Here is a 16419-nt window from a genome sequence, read left to right on the forward strand (position 1 = left end):
ATTGGAATAGGTTTAAAGGAGAATGCAGTAATGGGTTTCGAAGTCCAGTTACATATATCCTGAATAGGTTTTAAGGAATTAGAATTATTTCCAATTCTTGAATTACCCACAGGAAAAGCAAAACTGGTAGTCATAGCAGAACACGTTCCTACTTAAAACAAGGAAATTTGTTTTTCATTGACTGACCGTTCACATAAAACCTAATTACTTCAGAGAAGTATTCTGCTATAAACCTATTTATCCTGAAATGCCCTTGTTTTATCAAATTCTACAGTGAGGTATGATTATGAATTACGAAGTTTAATAAGGGTTGCAGCCAAATAGAAATAGTTTTTTGCCACATTTGTTAAACTTAATATAAAATAGCTAGTGACTAAATTTCAAAACTGATTAATATTTTTCACTGTGTGGCTCTAGTAGGTACCAGCAATCATCTTATTTTGACCCTACATACAGACAATATGTTAATACAATGATTACACCATGTATGTTCATAATGGTATTGGCAATATGAATCAATATCTGCTGCAGGGCAGTTTGATTTATTCAGGGACATGAATAAATTAAACTCCCTCAAGACCTAGCAAAATGTCATAAAAATTACTTTTGGCGATAATGATGCGCAATTAATTGTAAAATACTTGTTTAATTTATTTAGTTTTATGAGGTCAAATCAATAAGTGTTTTGCACTGGACAGCCTTGTTTTTCATTAAGACGTGCTATTCCATGGCTATTTTTAATGTGTAGATATTTTTCTGATAAAAGGTACATTCAGTGGGAAAGGAAAATGTAGCTCTGTTACATGCCTCAAAAATAGTTTTAATTCATTTTAAAGCTTCAACCTAAAAGCAATTTTCTTTAAGCTAGGAGAGGAAATCTAATTGGCTTACCAATAGCATACCACTTCGTTTGGGGGACCTGAAGTATAATTGCTTTTTCTGTTTGTGGCTTCTCCAAAATAATCTAAGAGTCTGAAGAAACACCAAAGTTATGGTACAGATGTCCCCTGTTAGCATATAGTATAAAACGTGTATGTACAGTTGAATATTTGCATAACTATTCTGTGGTTTGGTCCATTTAGTGTGGTAATATGGCACGAGAAGGACTGCGTACGCTGGTTGTTGCCAAAAAATCACTGACTGAAGAACAGTATCAAGATTTTGAGGTATGAAGGGGCAGAGTGATCTTGTGCTTCACCATATTTAGTTACTTCAAGGGAAGCATTCCTCTTTTTTTTTCTATTAAGGTGGCAAAAAAGATTATTCATATTTAAAATATTGATAGTTGAGCTTTGGCACACAATCTGTTAGAGATTTTGTCATTTGTTAGTGATTGTTCTGCAGTCATACATAGGATACTGTTTTCCTTTATTATGTGACTGGACAGTGTTTTCCCAGAAGCTAGCATGACATTAATTCTGTAGCTTCAGCATGACCTAAAAAATCTACTTGTTCTCAAAGATAAGGGCAGCTCCTGCTTGGATGCTGTGATGCCTAATTCTTAATAGTTCTTCAGCAGACATTATCTTGAGGTCATTTGTCAGAAAAAACATGTGTAACATTGGGTGTAAAGTAAAATTCGCTCTTTTAATCTTGTTCTTCATTAAAGATATTTAAAGACAAACATTTAGCCTAATGAATCCATATTATAACTAATTGGTAGACTGAGTGTATACTTTGAGTCATAGCAAACTCTAAGTGGTTTTGTGTTTGTGCAAACAGAGTCGATATAACCAAGCAAAGTTAAGCATACACGATAGAAACCTGAAGGTTGCTGCTGTTGTAGAGAGTTTGGAGCGAGAAATGGAATTGCTGTGTCTCACTGGAGTAGAAGATCAGCTGCAAGCAGATGTTAGACCAACTCTAGAGATGCTACGAAATGCTGGAATAAAGGTACTAAATGCATACTGCTGACTTAGCAGGTTATCATTTATTAACTTTTTTTTTACAAGACATGAATTATATTTGTCTATATTCAGGTTCATTCAAAGTAAGAAATATGCCAAGTCCTAAGCACATTCTGGGCATGAGCTAGCAGAAACAAACGACATTGTGTGCGAAGTTCCTTTGTCCACCACAGGTTTCATTGATCTTAAGCTTACTTCTGTAGGAAAACTACCAATGGATAAATGTATGTGACTCCCTGACAGTAAACTGTCCTAGCTGACACTAAATGAGTTTGGCACGAGATTCCTATGGTAACAATTTTTTCAGGTTTGGCACTCACGAGAAGTCTCAGCAAAGATCAAAAGGTGAATTGTTTGAACTAGAATTCAGAACTGCCCTTGGAGTTTGTTCAAGTCATGTTAAAGGGACAGCATCAAAAGCTTTGCACAAGAGTTTGTGCTGGGTTTTGTTCATAGGCAGGCTATGCTAGACAGCTATCAATTGCACGTTTAGAAGTAATTGCACATTTATCTGAGAGAGGGTTTGAAGTAAAGAGATGAGCAATATCTGAGGGGAGTGGGCAAGATTATATACATTTTGCTTGAAGCAGAGTGTCAAATTGCACAGAAAAGGTGTGTTGACTTTGCATTGGTTAAACTGAATCAGATACAACGGGGTTTTTTAGCCTGAGAAGGAGGGTAAGTTACTTTGCTTTGCAGCAAGCATGGGAAATCTCCCTTTACGTGAGAGAGGAGCAGGAATGCATGGAGCTCTGCCTTGGGATAAATGATGAGCCAACTGAGAATTTATGGGTTAGAATTAGTGGGCAGACCAACGTGGACAACGTTATGGTGAGTGTCTGCTACAGACTGCCTGATCAAAAAGTAGTAGAAGAGGCCTTCTTCAGACAACTGGAAGAAGCCTCACATTTGCACATGCTGGTCCTTGTGCTGGACTTTAACCACCCCAATATCTGCTGGAAGGGCAATACAGGAGGGCACAAGCAAACCAGGAGAATTTTGGGAGTGCAGTGACAATAACTTCCTGACACAGGTGACTGAGGAGTCAACAAGGAGAGATGCTCTACTAGTCCTCATACTAACAAACAAGGAGGAATTGATCAGGGATGTGAAAGTTGGTCTTGGCCACCCACAGTAGTTATGAGAGGGTGAAGTTCAGCAGGCTCAGAAGGATCTTATTAATGTCTATAAATACCTGAAGGCAGGGTGCAAAGAGGACAGAGCCAGGCTCTTTTCAGTGGTGCCCAGTGAAGAGCACAAGAGGCAATGGATGCAAACTGAAAGGAAGTTCCACTTGAATATAAGAAGAAAATTTTTTACTCTGACTGTTCAAACACTGGAGCAGGTCTCCCAGAGAATTTGTGGAGTCTCCATCCTTGGAGATGTTGAAAACTGTCTTGCCGTGGTCCTAAGCAGCCTGCTGTAGTTGACCCTGCTTTGAGCAGGGGAGTTGGACTAGATAATCTCCAGAGGGCCCTTCCCACGTCTGCTGTTTTGTTGGTCTGTTTTTAATTAATCGCTGTTGCCCAAAGGCTTTCAGGTGCATTAGCTGGTAATGCAGTGGTGTGCACAATTAGAAAAATACATGTATGGATTACAGCCTTATGATTACATCAAATTTCTTTTTAGTACAGTGTGACTATTGCAAAGCGCTTATAGTATTTTCTCATTTGCTGTTGGTATTTCTTCTATGTGTGGTCACTTCTGACTGTTAGGTGTATCCTGCTACAAAAAGGTATAGAATAGTGTGACAATTTTTAGGTTGGTGGTTGTTTTGGGTTTTTTTAATGATTAGTTCTAGGATTTCAGAGCATTAAAACTGTTCTGGCTTTAATTACAACCAACATTATAGTAGGCTGGAAACACAATAGTGGCTGTAGATAGGTCATAAAATTATAGATTACTCGGTTACTGATGAGAAAACATGAGTCTTTTGTCCATTCATTGACCCACATGGACACTAATGAAAAGGATCTTACCTGAGATGTACACGAAAAGAGGGAGACAGAGACTTACAGTTTAATAAAATTGCAACTGTTAACTTAGTAACTATCCAGTAATAACTCCTGCAGCTTAAGTCATTCTTCCTGTGTGGTCTGTTCTGTTTGGTCTAGGGCTAATGGTATTTCATCCAAATGTCCTTCAATTTTCTTGGTGTTAAGGGGCTGAGGGAGAGAGAGCTGTCTCACTTTAAGAACGGATGGATCCTCAACCTTATTCCTTAAACTTTAATGCCTTCATCCCAGTTCTGCATGGTCAGTGGGCAGGACCTTTTTGGAGTGTTGGGACTGTAGCTCTTCCTCCAGGATATGCTATCTCATTGCCTGGCTGCTCCTTTCTGATAGATTCTCACTAGAGTCACAGACTGTTGTGTCGCATCATTTTGCTGACAAATGTTATCTCTCTTGTAGTTGTCTGCATCCTCACTCTTTTGATCAAGGTAGTATCAGGGCCATAGGGAAAGGCTTTTATGCTTCCACTGCTGTTCAGCTATGCCAAGGTGTTTCCCCAGAGTTTCACCTTGTCTTCATGTAAATTGAGACATCGGTCCTTGTGAGAAGGGAAGGGAAATGGAGCTGCCTGAAGTAAAGACAGTTCTTTTCTGCTTTGTGTATTATTGCAGTAAAAACTGCTCATTAATTTTAGTTAAAAATGCACATATCAGTATATTTTCTCTGGTAATCTAATCCCAAAAGGTACCAGAAAAAGACTGGAGAGAGATGTCATTTAGATTTGGAGAACAGACACATTAATGTGCAATGGACTGAACTTTTACATTATTTTGCAGATATGGATGTTAACAGGAGATAAACTGGAGACAGCAACTTGCATTGCGAAAAGTTCTCACTTAGTGTCTAGGACTCAAGATATTCACATTTTCAGACCTGTAAGTATAGTTCCAACTTTTTTGTTGGTTCATCAAAGGACAGCTAATAACAATGTTGCTTTATTTGATTAGTAGTTGGCTGCTTGTTGAAAATTGATGGGTTATTGTATTGAGTGTCATAATAATGGTCAAGAGAGTAATACTTGAGTTGTTATTCAAGGGTGTAGAATTACAAAGCATTGCTTCTGTTTAAGGGTGCTTGTTTCTAGATTTGTTGATATGCTACAGAAATGTTTGTAGCCATGTTCGGGTGACCCAGGTTCAAAATGCGTTTTACACTCTTCACTTATACAATGGACATAGTAAGGTACCTCTGAATAATGATGGAGAGGGGTGTATGTGAGGTGCTGAGCCAGTAGGAAAGAGTGTCCAGGAATTTAGGCTGTCTGAATGTGGTTATTGCTTGTTCTAGCATTTTCGTTAGAACTTTTTAGATTCAAGCAGAATTAATTCTGAATTAAACTGTGATGCCAACGTTCTCTGTATAGACATAGTTCAAATCAGTATGAGAAAATTTGAATTTTTTTAATATCATGATATATATTTGCATTTTATTAACAGATTGTTTAAGATAATTGTTAGAAAGGTAAACTGAATATCTTTTTCTATACATTTTGGTTATATTTGCATAGCATCAACTCTACTGAAGCCAAACAAAAATAGATTTTCCAGACCTTGATTGATGCTCTGTGATCAGACATAATATGTCTGTGTTTGTTCTAAATGAACCACTTGCACCTACAGAAATAATTATATGAATATAATTTACATGTAAATGTAGTTTCTTCTGAAGCATCAGAATGGCAAATTAGGCCCTGCAGACTACTATTTGCAATTAAATTATTAATGCTTCTGATAAAACTTCAGATCAATTTTTGTTGACCTTTCCATGTTGTAACACCACAAATTAAGTCTTCCTGAACAAAATCTATTTAGTTGAGTCAGATTTTTATTTTCATTACCTCGACTGGTAATAAGACATCAGCATAAAACTGTGTTAACTTAGAGTACACAAAGTTTTAAATTAGTTAGAAAATGGATTTATACCGAATTATGTCTGTGGCTGTATTTGTTGCAAAGACATAACTACTGGATTAATGTAAGAAAATACCAAGCACTCTAACACTTCTATTTTAGTTGTAAATTAGTAAATAAAAAATGATTTACTACTTTGGCTTCTCAAAAAGATGCATTTTGTTTTTAACACTCTTCCTTTTTATTCTTAGAAGTCTCAGCTTCTTCATTTTGTAATGAAATTAACTGATATATTGTTCCAGAGGTATTTACAAATTTAAAAAAAAATACCTATGTTAGGTGAAAGGTAGAACAGAGAGGGCAATTACTGCTGATCAGTGTGCGCCAAGTGCTGACATCTCTTAATTTCTGTAATGCAGAAAGATTATAGTGGGCCAATGCAATCTGGGGTTCCTGACACTTGGCAGGCAAGGAGCTTTCTCTTTACGTGTTTAATTGTGGGAAAGGGGGAAAAAATTCTGAAATGGGGCATATGTATGGGGTTTTCTGTTTGCAGGTGCTTTTTAACGTAACTCAAATTTTATGTGTAGTAGAGCCCATCTGGAGGGAGAAAGGTCTTTGGACTGCATCTGATTCTGGGTAGTAGTGGTCCAAAGACAAAACTTCACGTTCAGTGTAATTAAGACTCATATATTTTAAAAGTTATTTAATCAAAGTGCAGACAGAGCCAAAATCAGAGGTGTAATCAGAGTTTATGTTTTATTCTGTGCTTGGAACTTTGTCTTGCATGATAGCTATAAAATACATTGATCTCTTATTGGAAAAAAAACCAAAACTGCCAGTCTCCTCAAAATCTAGTTGTAATTTAAATTTTTCATGTTCTGTGTTCTAGCTCAAAACATTCCAAAATCCATTTGGTAACCTTTCGCTATTTTTTGCATTTCACAGCTGGGCCTTTCTGAAACAATAATTATGTAAATAAAAAAATCTACGATGTAGTTCTTTTGTATTATGCCACTTGATCCTGCTTGCATACTCATGCAAGATCCAAAAGGATTAGTACTAGTGAGCATTTTTATGTGCCTTTTGAAATCTGTGTCTACTTACCCAAACTGAGGGAACTATTAATATGAACATTTTGCATTATTCTAAGAACTTATTTTACTGGTTAATAAAAAGTTTTGGGGTTTGCTTGGTTTTTTGTCTATTTTTTCTCTAGTCTAGCCCTGCCAAGATGGAAAGACTCGGGTCAGCTTGAACTGAAGATATTTTAATGTTGTTAGTTCATTGATTTTTTTTTTTTTAACCCTGGTCTACTTTGGTGAGGAACCAGTTGAGCTGACTGCATAGATTTTTCTTGTTTGAGGATTACTTTTTCGTTCCATAAGATTCGAGGCTTGTAGTCACGTCCCATGACTATTGGGCTTGCACTGGGATAAAACACTTGAAGAAACAAGGCCTTCTGGGTATGAGTTCTCAAAATCTGATTTATTTAGGCAGAGTTTTTTTAAGAATATAACAAAATCTTTTAAGTGAGTGTTTTTTTATTGAAGGTTGCCACTCGAGGAGAGGCTCACTTGGAACTAAATGCCTTTAGGAGGAAGCATGACTGTGCCTTGGTGATATCTGGGGACTCACTTGAGGTAAGAACTTGGTTTCTGTCAAATTACATTTATCTATATGCTTATCTTCAAAAAGTGAAGTATTAGTGTCTTCATGCTCTTAAACTTTTTTCCAATATTTGCCCATACTTTAAGCTGCCCTTAGAGATACTTCTGTTTTTCACTGAGTGCTAATTAGAGGATATATGTTCTAGATGGGCAAGTGTCATTGGTTCTCTGGTCTCCTGTATGGTAACAGAATGGAGTTTGTATGCAGTGTGCTTTAGTATTGTCTCTTAACCCCAAAGTATGTTGGCTCTCTAAATGAAAGACAATGTCAGTTTAAAATAATAAAGCCACATAAAATATTTTAAATATTTAAAATAATAAAGGAGAATGTGGCTTTTTTCTCCCAGATGGATGTTGTACAAGCAAAACTTCATAAAATAATTCTTTATACTGTTTTTTTGTGTTAGACTACATGTAGTAGTATTTAATGGTAAGTAAATGCGAGTGTATTTTTTTCCTTAGGTTTGTCTGAAGTATTATGAACATGAATTTGTAGAGTTGGCTTGTCAGTGTCCTGCTGTAGTGTGCTGCCGATGTTCTCCCACCCAAAAAGCTCATATTGTGAAACTGTTACAGCACCACACTGGAAAACGCACCTGTGCAATAGGTAACTGTTGGCACAATCTTAATCTGCAGTAGCTAAAATCTGTAATAAACTTAAGCAGTAGATGGCACCATTGAGAAACAGTTGAAACAAAACCAAAGAGACTTCTTTATCAACAGCCAGGTATTATGTAGCTGTAGCAGAAAATGCCATTCCATGAGAAAGGTGTGGTTATCTTCTTTATCCTACAGGAAAAAGTCTTGATTGCTGAAGTAATTAATCATAAACCATAGATTAATTGTAAGAATTTAAAGGTATATAAGAGGTTTCTAAAATACTGTAAGGCCAGGAGAGTAAAACCTCTGAAGAGCTGAATATTGCAGTGGCATTTTCCAGGTGATGGAGGAAATGATGTCAGCATGATCCAAGCAGCAGACTGTGGAATTGGAATTGAAGGCAAGGTAATGTTAACAGTTTCATTGTCAAATATGTGCCACATAGTAGTATAGTAACATGGGATTAGAAGGCTTATTCTTAAGCAGTAGTGACTTGATCATTTCTAATTAAAGTATGCTGTAAGATGATAAAAGTGCTTAGTCTTTGAACTAATGCTTTCTTTGCTTCTATGTCTTCTGCTTTATGTTTTTAAATACAAAAAGCAAGAAAAGCAGAAAAAACTGTAGTTATTTCTGTGTAGCATTTACCTGAAAGAAGCAGGATAGGCAACTAAACTTCTTTGTTACAACCACTGCATCTTAGAATATGCACAAAAAATTGTCCTTTGTGTCTCGTTGCAGGGTTGATTTCTGAAGCAGGAGCAAACTTGACTTTTAAAATTAATTATCACTTTGAATTTTGAAATTTTAAACACATCTTTTACACTGGGTTTCATATTTGGAATATTTTTGTTTTGTTCTAGGAGGGAAAACAAGCTTCCCTAGCAGCTGACTTTTCTATCACACAGTTTAAACACATAGGTAGGCTGCTGATGGTACATGGTCGAAACAGTTACAAAAGATCAGCAGCACTTGGTCAATTTGTCATGCACCGAGGCCTTATTATTTCAACTATGCAGGTATTTAAAACTTTGTTTTCTGAATAGTTAAAAACACTACGTCTGTCTTTGAAATGTCACAAAATCTTAATCAACCAGTATTGTTATTTTTTTCTTTATCGTCATGTTTTGTGTATAGAATTATATTAAATATATATTATTATCTGCTTTTTGTAGGCTGTATTTTCATCAGTCTTCTATTTTGCATCTGTTCCCTTGTACCAAGGATTCCTAATGGTAGGGTAAGTCAAAACCAACAGTTACAATATCTGGTAATAAATACAGCAAACTAACTTGTTAAATAACATAATGTAGTTGGTGTCTGCCACATTTTTCATACATTTATCATTGGTACGCTACCAAAACCTGGAATGAGTCTACAAAGAAAAGTCAAACTAGGTTGAATATGCACTATTATCAGTTCTCTGAAGAGAGGGATCTGCATGGCCTTAGAAGAAGATACCATATAACCTTTTTCACATACGGGGTGAAAACAACAGAGGAAATCTCCCAGACGAGTTTCAGCTGTTACACAGATTGCCATACAAGCCTCAGTGAGAATCACAGATTTTTATGTTAAAAATGGAGCTGAAGCTACTGACTATGAAATTTCCTCTGAGAGTGCACTACCCAAGTCTGCCGCATAGATTTCCATTCAGGTGAACATATGCAGGATTAGGAGCACCCTGGTCTTGTTGCAGAAGCTGCTTTAGTAATATGGTTCCCCAAGTCATATAGCTGAGGGATATGCATCTATTCATGTTTGTCCCTGCTTTCTGCCCCTTCTGTCCGAAGAGCTTCTTTTTATACTCCTTGTGAACAGTAACAACTTAAATCAATAGTAACTTAAATCATAGTCAAATCAAGGTCTGATTACACCAGACTCTGCAGAGGCAAGCAGTAGACCTCTCCAAAATGTTTGTAAATAGTTGTGCTAAGTTCTAGGAAAGTACATACTAAAGTATACATCTGGTATGTGCATACTAAAATCCAAAGCCACTTAGAGTTGTTAAGATTTTTGTTCATCCGCCTACCTATACCATGATGTCCAGAATATAGTGCTTGATTTTTTTTCAGTTTTCATGCCATTGTCTCTGGATGAATTTAAATGTCAGGTCTTTGAACTAGTTGTCCAAAGTGCGAGTGCACAGGGAGTATGGTAACAGGTGATAAGCTTGGGTGATATATATAGAAGAAATAAATTTATTTACTGTTTTTGAATGTATAAAAGCTCTGTTACTTCTCACAACTGGCAGCTCTCAGAAGCACAAGAGCAGGTTGCATGTGTAAAGCTGTATTTGTAAGTTGCCTCAGTACTGGGTAGAACCACCAGTTTAATTCCACTTACATAAAAAGAGTAATTGCACTCAGTAGATCAGTTTAAAATCATATCATACAAAAGTGCCAATTTATGTGCTTCCCTTTCACCTAGGTATGCAACCATATATACTATGTTTCCAGTCTTCTCTCTGGTATTGGATCAGGATGTGAAGCCAGAAATGGCATTGCTGTATCCAGAACTTTATAAGGATCTCACAAAGGTATGAATGTCCTCAGTTGCTTAGATATGAACAAATGCTGAAATCTCCGGTGTTCAAAACTGGGAATTCTTACAATCATTTTCTTAAGGTATTCCATGCAAGACAGATGCACAACTAATGTAATGCAGACTTTTGTACTATGAAAATAATCTGTGGTACCAAATGTTCCACTTAGTTTTATTAGTATGTTTGTCAAGTCACCAATGGTTGGACTGAAATAATTTAAACATGAAAGTATGTTGATGTAAAAGTTGCTTTCAGTCTGGCCCCAGGATCTCTGAACTGGAGTTATTTATGCTTACTTTTTCACAGCTCCTTTTTCCTTTTTGACTGGTAGATTAATGTATAGATTTCCGCCCCCCCACCCCTCCCCCCCAACCCCCAGAAATTACTACTGACCTCTCCAAAAGCTGACTTTCTTTAAGTAACAGATACTGGTAACTGATATATCTTAACTGAATCATCTGTAGATACTCCTTTCTGTGCGTTTGCACATACCCGCAAACAATGAAAGTGTATAATTTCTTTACCCGCAGAAGTGAAAGAAATCTCAAGATTCTGTTTTCCTAAGTTTTTTGAAAAGTGCTTCTGCTCCATCTTAAACTGTCAGCTAGAAAAGTTATGATCCAAGGCAGAAGCAGGTAGTCTTTTTAGTTGGGATAGTAGATTCTTTGAAGATGTGTCTAAAAGTTCAAAAGCAGACAGTAGTCGAAGAGGATCCAAACTTTTCAGAGCCTTTGTCTTTTTAATTGTACTAAATCAGCTATTAGCTATGTTAGTCTGGGAGAATTTTTTTCTCATCTGTTGGAGATCTTGATTCTGTCTTTCTCTTCAGAATCTTTAAAGTTTCTTTGTGAGATTTCAGCCTATGATTAATCTCAAAAAAGCATGGCCTTACACCTGCTAAAGGCAGTTGTAAGCTTGCCTGTGGAAACCTGTTGATGGAACTTGGAAGCATCTTATTTCCAAAGATAGAAGTTAACCTGTACTTGGAAACTGCCCAGGATTGGTAGATGAATACAGGCTAAGTTTTTTATTTAGGCTTAAATGATAGTTCCTGGAGATGCTGAATCACTGACTTTCCCAGCTTATGTTGCACCTCTATGAGTATTAAATAAAGTAGAACCCAAATAATTCTCTTCAGAAGAAAAAAAAAAGAGAATGTGGAGAAACTGGAGAGTACAGTTCAGTGCATTGTGTGGGGCAGATGATGCTTAGTGAATGATTATGGATGAGTAGTACAAAAAGTTATTTATGTGCTACATTTGACTTCACTATTAAAGGTAATCTTATTGTGAGTGTTTATTACAACAATTTATGATGATGCTGCCTTAGTCATGGCACTATGAAGCCTACCTATTTCTGCACATCATTTTTCAAATTATGGACTCTCAATGCAAATCTCTACCAATGCTATTCAGCTAGTGTTCAAATACATGTTGACGTGGACTATAATTGTATTCCTAGGAATTGGTTTCTTTTCTGGGATATGCTAGTGATGAAAATGCTTTTTAGATTTTTTTAAAATAATAAGATATATTGGCACAAGTCGTTGACAGACTCTTGCTCTGGTGCAAGAAGAAGAGAAAATCAGCAAGGTTCAGAGAGGCAGGTATGGCCACATACCCTGGAGGACACACTGATTCAGTATTACTGTTACTGTGGCTCCTATGGAGTAATAGCTAGAAAAGCTGATGAAAATGTGAAAGGAAGTAAAAGCAGGAGGGCTCCCTGCTTTCATCTGAAAATTATTCACAGCCTGTTGTGCAGCGTTCCCTAGAGGCTCAGGAATGACTTACCCCTTCTAGTTCCATAAAGGTGAACCAAAACTCAAGCTCATTCTTATTTCACAAATCTCGCTAATTGGACGCTATGGTTGAAGGTGGAAGCAGTGTCCAATACTCAAAGGAAAATGAGTAGGCGCTCGTAGGAGAAAAAAAACCTAATGTTTCTTTGTGCTTGTACAAGAATTTTTTTGCATATGTTTGGTCTGTCACCAACATTCTAGACTATATACAGAATTATGGAAAATGTCTTTAGCACCTTACCATGAACTCTGTCTATCCAAGAATATGTTTTAGCCTCTGCTGAAGTAATAGAAAGAGTTAAATCATCACTTTCTACAGCGATGAAGCACATTTCTTTGTAAAGTGCTGATTCTTGCCTGTTCTAGAGTGATCACTTCTTTTGTGGCAAAATGGCTGCTTTGTTTGCCATTTTATAATTTTAAATGTCTATCCTTTCAACTCTGCAGTTCTAACATATTTCATCAGTACCCTCACAGAATGCAAGGGTCATATGCACATGTACAGAATTTATTCTTTGATTTATGCGTATGTTTCAATCTATAACATTCACAATTACAAGAAGATTTAAAATTTATTTGGTAATAGTTACTTGCTGAAAACTTACAGTAGTCAAGTTTATTCTATGAATGCAAATAGACACTTTATCCAATATTTAGAAGTAACTAGTAACTACAGTTTTGCTTGAGGTTTAGATCAGTAGGTGTATACAATGCTATCTTTCTTGAAGACTACATTTTACAAAACAGACATAAAACATTTTAAATAAAAATTAAACTAATTTTACTGTAATTACCCTTCTGAAAACCAGCCAGAGCATTGCAAGCTAAAGTATCTTTCCTGTTTAAGGCCTTAACTGTCCTACCCCCAAATTTAGACTTTGTGCGATTTCTATACAAGTTTGCAATGAAGAATCATAAAAACAAGTAGAAGCTTTTTAGCCTATATCACTTCAAAGACTGCTTATTTTACTTGTAAATTGTCTCTCTAGTGATTAACTATTAAAAATATATGAACTGAGTAGATTTTTTTTTTCTAAGTTGTGTTTAACTGTCCTCTCACTTGTTTCTCTTAGGGAAGATCTTTGTCATTTAAGACCTTCCTCATCTGGGTTTTAATCAGTATTTACCAAGGTAGGAGAGAGTCCTAATTTTACTGAACTGAGAAATTTTTGTGTGCTATTAGCAATATTGTTTTTCAGCTGCAGGTTGAATTCCCGAAGCTTAACATTTCATCAGCAGTTATATATATTGCTTTCTGTTTATCTCGTAAATCGATATTCCTGTAGTGTGCCAGGCCTGTTCAAAACACAGCGTGGATTGGTATTTTTATTGATGCATGTCACCTAAAAAAGGACATGTTTTTAATTAAATGCTAATCCAGAAAAATTTTAATGAGTGCTTATCACATTGCATATATTTACACAGTAGTTTTCTTTCATGGAATGACAGAAGTACTGTTGAAGAAATCTGAATTATGTAATCAGTTCAAAGTAATTACACTTTCAACAATATCTCATTTATTTGTAGCACTTGACAAAATGAGGTTAATTAATGGTTCATCAGATATATTGCACTAAAAGGTGTTTAATTTTCTAATAGTTTTATTTCTTTACAGCTTTACTTTGGTTGTTTTATTTCACATGCACAAAGTACAGTAAATATCACTTCTGTTCTTTTAGATCAATGTTGTTACCTTATAAAAAAATTACTGGGCAATTTTTCATAATAAGCAATCAAATGTTCAGTGTGCAGTTGTAAAAACTGGTACACTGAAATTTCATTGCACAGTGTATTGTTAATTTGTGTGCCTTTCCTAGGTGGTATTCTGATGTATGGAGCCCTGCTGCTTTTTGAATCTGAATTCGTACATGTCGTTGCCATTTCCTTCACTGCCCTAATCTTGACTGAGCTCTTGATGGTTGCACTGACCATACGAACATGGCACTGGTTAATGGTAGTGGCTGAATTCCTCAGTCTTGGCTGCTATGTGGCCTCTCTTGCATTTCTAAATGAATACTTTGGTGAGTACTAGTAAAAGTATTTTAGCAAAGAACTGTGCTTCATATTTTTAATATTCTCTTTTTTTTTTTTTAAGAATAAGTGATGTTATGCTTTCTGAAATACAGCTTTCTCCATAAGAAATATGACTGAGTTGAAATGAGGCTTGATTAATGTTGGGTTAAAATATTCTCTTATCCTTTTCTCCTGGAGTTTGACAATCTTTATTCCTATTAGTATGATTTATCTAGATGATAAACTTTACTCAAACCACGCATGCTTTTCCCATCCTTGATCTGATCTTGACAATCCAAACTGCCTTAAATTGGCTTTGAGATTTGCACTATTGAAATGGATATGATTTTAAAAAATCAGGATCTTTCACTGAGTTGGTGAATTATTTTGTATGCCAGACCAAGTGGACCTTATCAGATCTAACCCACAAGCTTAAAAGAGCTGAAGTATTGCTAGAGTGAGGCAGGCGGCTATTAGGATAGATACTTTATATAAGAATCATTGTTGCATGACTATATTAAGCTTGCTTTGCTTTGAATTGCAGTATGCCATACTGTGTCTTAAGGTTCTGATTGTTCATAATTCACAAGATGAAAGAACACATTTTAACTGCAAATCTTAACAGGATCTGAGCATCAAAATAATACATATTTCTTATATCAAATTATCCTTCAGTAAAAACAACTGTCTCGGCCTTAGTGTGATTTTACAGATGTAACTTTTACAGAAATATATATAACAATTTTGATTATATCTCACAAGAAGTAGAATCCAGCTCCTTATCTCTCTGTTTTCCAGGAGCTGATGAGTAAGGAGTTGCCCTTCTTCAGTTGTCACTTCTCATAGCAGAATTAAATGTTATATGGTAGTTTCTAGGAGTCTCATAGTTCTGCTTTCACTCTCTCATGTCCCAAGTGTTCAACACTAGGGTAGTGTATTTACATTATATAATTATTTTTTTGATCAGTAAATGCTTCACTGCCTGTCCCAGGTGTTCCCAGATTTCTCAGGAGTCAAATTTTAATGAAGAAACAACCCTGCTGGGCTTGGTACTTGTATTGTACATTACTTCAGGTTTGCCAGAGTACCTTTTTCTTTTCTCTGACACCGATGCACAGACTCTTTAACAGAGATCATTGCCAGTTTACAAATGAAGGAACAAGCAAGAAACAGATCCAGGTACTGGCTCTTTAGTCCAAACTTCCAGGAACTTCATAAAGCAGAACTTGCTGCTTCACCTCTGTAAGTCTTTAGTATTGCTGGTAGCCAGTCCTTCCATCCTTTGTAGGTGTTGTTCAGTGAGAAGCACCTTTAGGTGGTGTTGACAGATGTGTAAAAACCACAGGGACTTTGTTTTTTGCAAACCTTTCCATAAAGGGGAGTGCTTTACTATCCTCATGTATTTGCTGGACAAGTCCAAGCAACTGAGTACGTAAATGGTTGCATGGCTTCTTGCAGCCTGGGGACTTGACTTCTGTATTTTTCATCATTAAGGGTACTGAAAAGGCTGCAATTTCATGGGCTTTTGTAAAGATGTATTGTACTGCGTGTTATTCATCAGTTAATCTGAGAAAATGCATTTCAGTCTCACTTCTGCTTAATGCTTTACTCTTATTTAATGTGTCACATAAGTGGGGGGAGGGAGCCTTTTTTTATGCATGTAATGTAGTATAAACCTAAGTGATGGTTTACAGTTCAAGGTATAGAACAACTTCCATGTATTAGGGAAAACAATCCAGTCCAATAGTGCTTGACTTCGTTTGCAAATAAACTGTTTCTTTCAGTGATGTTACTTACAAGCATCATCTCCTCCCAAAGAAATTGTATCATAAGTATGACAGGGCATTCAAATTAGAAACACAAAAATACTTGATACTGCTTTACAGCTCTGACTCATGAAAGTAAATCAGTTTTTAGGTTTCTGAGTTGATTGCACACAATGGCCTTATTAGGCATGTGTCTATGATATGTTACATAGGCTTTTAGTAAGTCTAAGCAGGCTTAGGCTAAAACTGTATAAC

The 16419-nt window shown here is 36.2% G+C and overlaps 1 protein-coding gene across 1 annotated transcript in view; it reads left to right on the plus strand.

Annotated features, from left to right (window-relative positions):
- Window positions 1-16419, plus strand: part of ATP9B (ATPase phospholipid transporting 9B (putative)) — a 172921-nt gene that overhangs the window by 153297 nt on the left and 3205 nt on the right. The window contains exons 18-28 of the mRNA XM_050915840.1: window positions 1083-1166; window positions 1723-1893; window positions 4696-4794; window positions 7323-7412; window positions 7902-8046; window positions 8380-8444; window positions 8903-9058; window positions 9215-9279; window positions 10470-10578; window positions 13459-13516; window positions 14203-14406. Of these exons, the coding sequence (XP_050771797.1) occupies window positions 1083-1166; window positions 1723-1893; window positions 4696-4794; window positions 7323-7412; window positions 7902-8046; window positions 8380-8444; window positions 8903-9058; window positions 9215-9279; window positions 10470-10578; window positions 13459-13516; window positions 14203-14406 (1246 nt within the window). The remainder of the gene's footprint in view (window positions 1-1082; window positions 1167-1722; window positions 1894-4695; window positions 4795-7322; window positions 7413-7901; window positions 8047-8379; window positions 8445-8902; window positions 9059-9214; window positions 9280-10469; window positions 10579-13458; window positions 13517-14202; window positions 14407-16419) is intronic.

Source organism: Gymnogyps californianus, chromosome 2 (genome assembly GCF_018139145.2).
Source record: "Gymnogyps californianus isolate 813 chromosome 2, ASM1813914v2, whole genome shotgun sequence".
NCBI lineage: Eukaryota > Metazoa > Chordata > Aves > Accipitriformes > Cathartidae > Gymnogyps > Gymnogyps californianus.